Source organism: Suricata suricatta, chromosome 17 (assembly GCF_006229205.1).
Source record: "Suricata suricatta isolate VVHF042 chromosome 17, meerkat_22Aug2017_6uvM2_HiC, whole genome shotgun sequence".
In the NCBI taxonomy this organism is placed as follows: Eukaryota; Metazoa; Chordata; class Mammalia; order Carnivora; family Herpestidae; genus Suricata; species Suricata suricatta.
Genome location: NC_043716.1, coordinates 37,933,070 through 37,934,191, shown reverse-complemented (window position 1 = coordinate 37,934,191; position 1,122 = coordinate 37,933,070). Strand labels below are relative to the sequence as shown.

Genomic DNA, 1,122 nt, shown 5'->3' with positions numbered 1-1,122 from the left:
TTCACAGAGAAATATAAATTACACTTACAATTTTGCATGATATCTTCCTAATTACTGGCTATCAATTTTAACCCTCCTTTTAAATTCATGCTAATAAAATATCCATAGTAAGTTGGAATGGAACAGTATTTGTTCTATTTATCTTTCTGAGTGATGTTTTCTCAAGTATGAAAGTGTGGAGAGATCTCAGGAGAGATCATGGAAACTGGAGACCAATTTCTGGAAAAATATATGAATTTCTATGAAGGTGAAGTTTATCAGAGTTTCTATCTGACTGTAGAGACTATAATCTTATTAACCAAAAATATATAAAGATAGTCTTACACAAAGGGCAGTCAATTATTAATTTTTTTTCTGGAAACTTGAATTTTGGTAAATATGACTCCCAAATTGCACCATCTTATGAGTGACAGTCACTTGGTCAGGCAATGTGACCATTTATGCAGACTGGAAGCCGAGACTTGAGGAAAAATTACAGCATTGTTTGGAAATGAAACAACAACATTTCTACCAAGGATGGACACATTTAGTGAGTATTAGCTTAGCAATAAAGGAAAAACCAATTTGGGGATGTAGTTAAAATAACTCAGTATCTGAACAATCAAAGGGCTCTGGAAAAGCTTGTTTAAGGAGTAACAGGATAAAAATGCTGTCCATCACAAACACAGGAATGACCAAGCCCTATAAAAGGCCCAGTGGAATAAGCAGCTCTAACTCAAACCCCTCTTAGCAACCCAACTCTCAACCCAACTCCTGACACCATGGCCTGCTGCTCCACTAGCTTCTGTGGATTTCCCACCTGCTCCACCAGTGGCAACTGTGGTTCCAGCTGCTGCCAGCCCAGCTGCTGCCAACCCAGCTGTAGCCAGACCAGCTGCCAGCCAACCTGCTGCCAGACCAGCTGCTGCCAGACCAGCTGCTGCGGGACCGGCTGTGGCCAGGGCAGTGGCTCTGGAGCCGGAGCCATGAGCTGCCGCGTCCGGTGGTGCCGCCCTGACTGCCGCGTGGAGGACACCTGCCTGCCCCCCTGCTGTGTGGTGAGCTGCACTCCCCCCACCTGCTGCCAGCTGCACCACGCCCAGGCCTCCTGCTGCCGCCCATCCTACTGTGGACAGTCCTGCT

The 1,122-nt window shown here is 45.6% G+C and overlaps 1 protein-coding gene across 1 annotated transcript in view; it reads left to right on the top strand.

The window, feature by feature from the left end:
- Positions 1 to 761: 761 nt before the first annotated feature.
- The window catches only part of LOC115281615 (keratin-associated protein 9-3-like), a 698-nt gene continuing 337 nt past the window's right edge, over positions 762 to 1,122 (top strand). The window contains exon 1 of the mRNA XM_029927029.1: positions 762 to 961. Within this exon, the coding sequence (XP_029782889.1) occupies positions 762 to 961 (200 nt within the window). The remainder of the gene's footprint in view (positions 962 to 1,122) is intronic.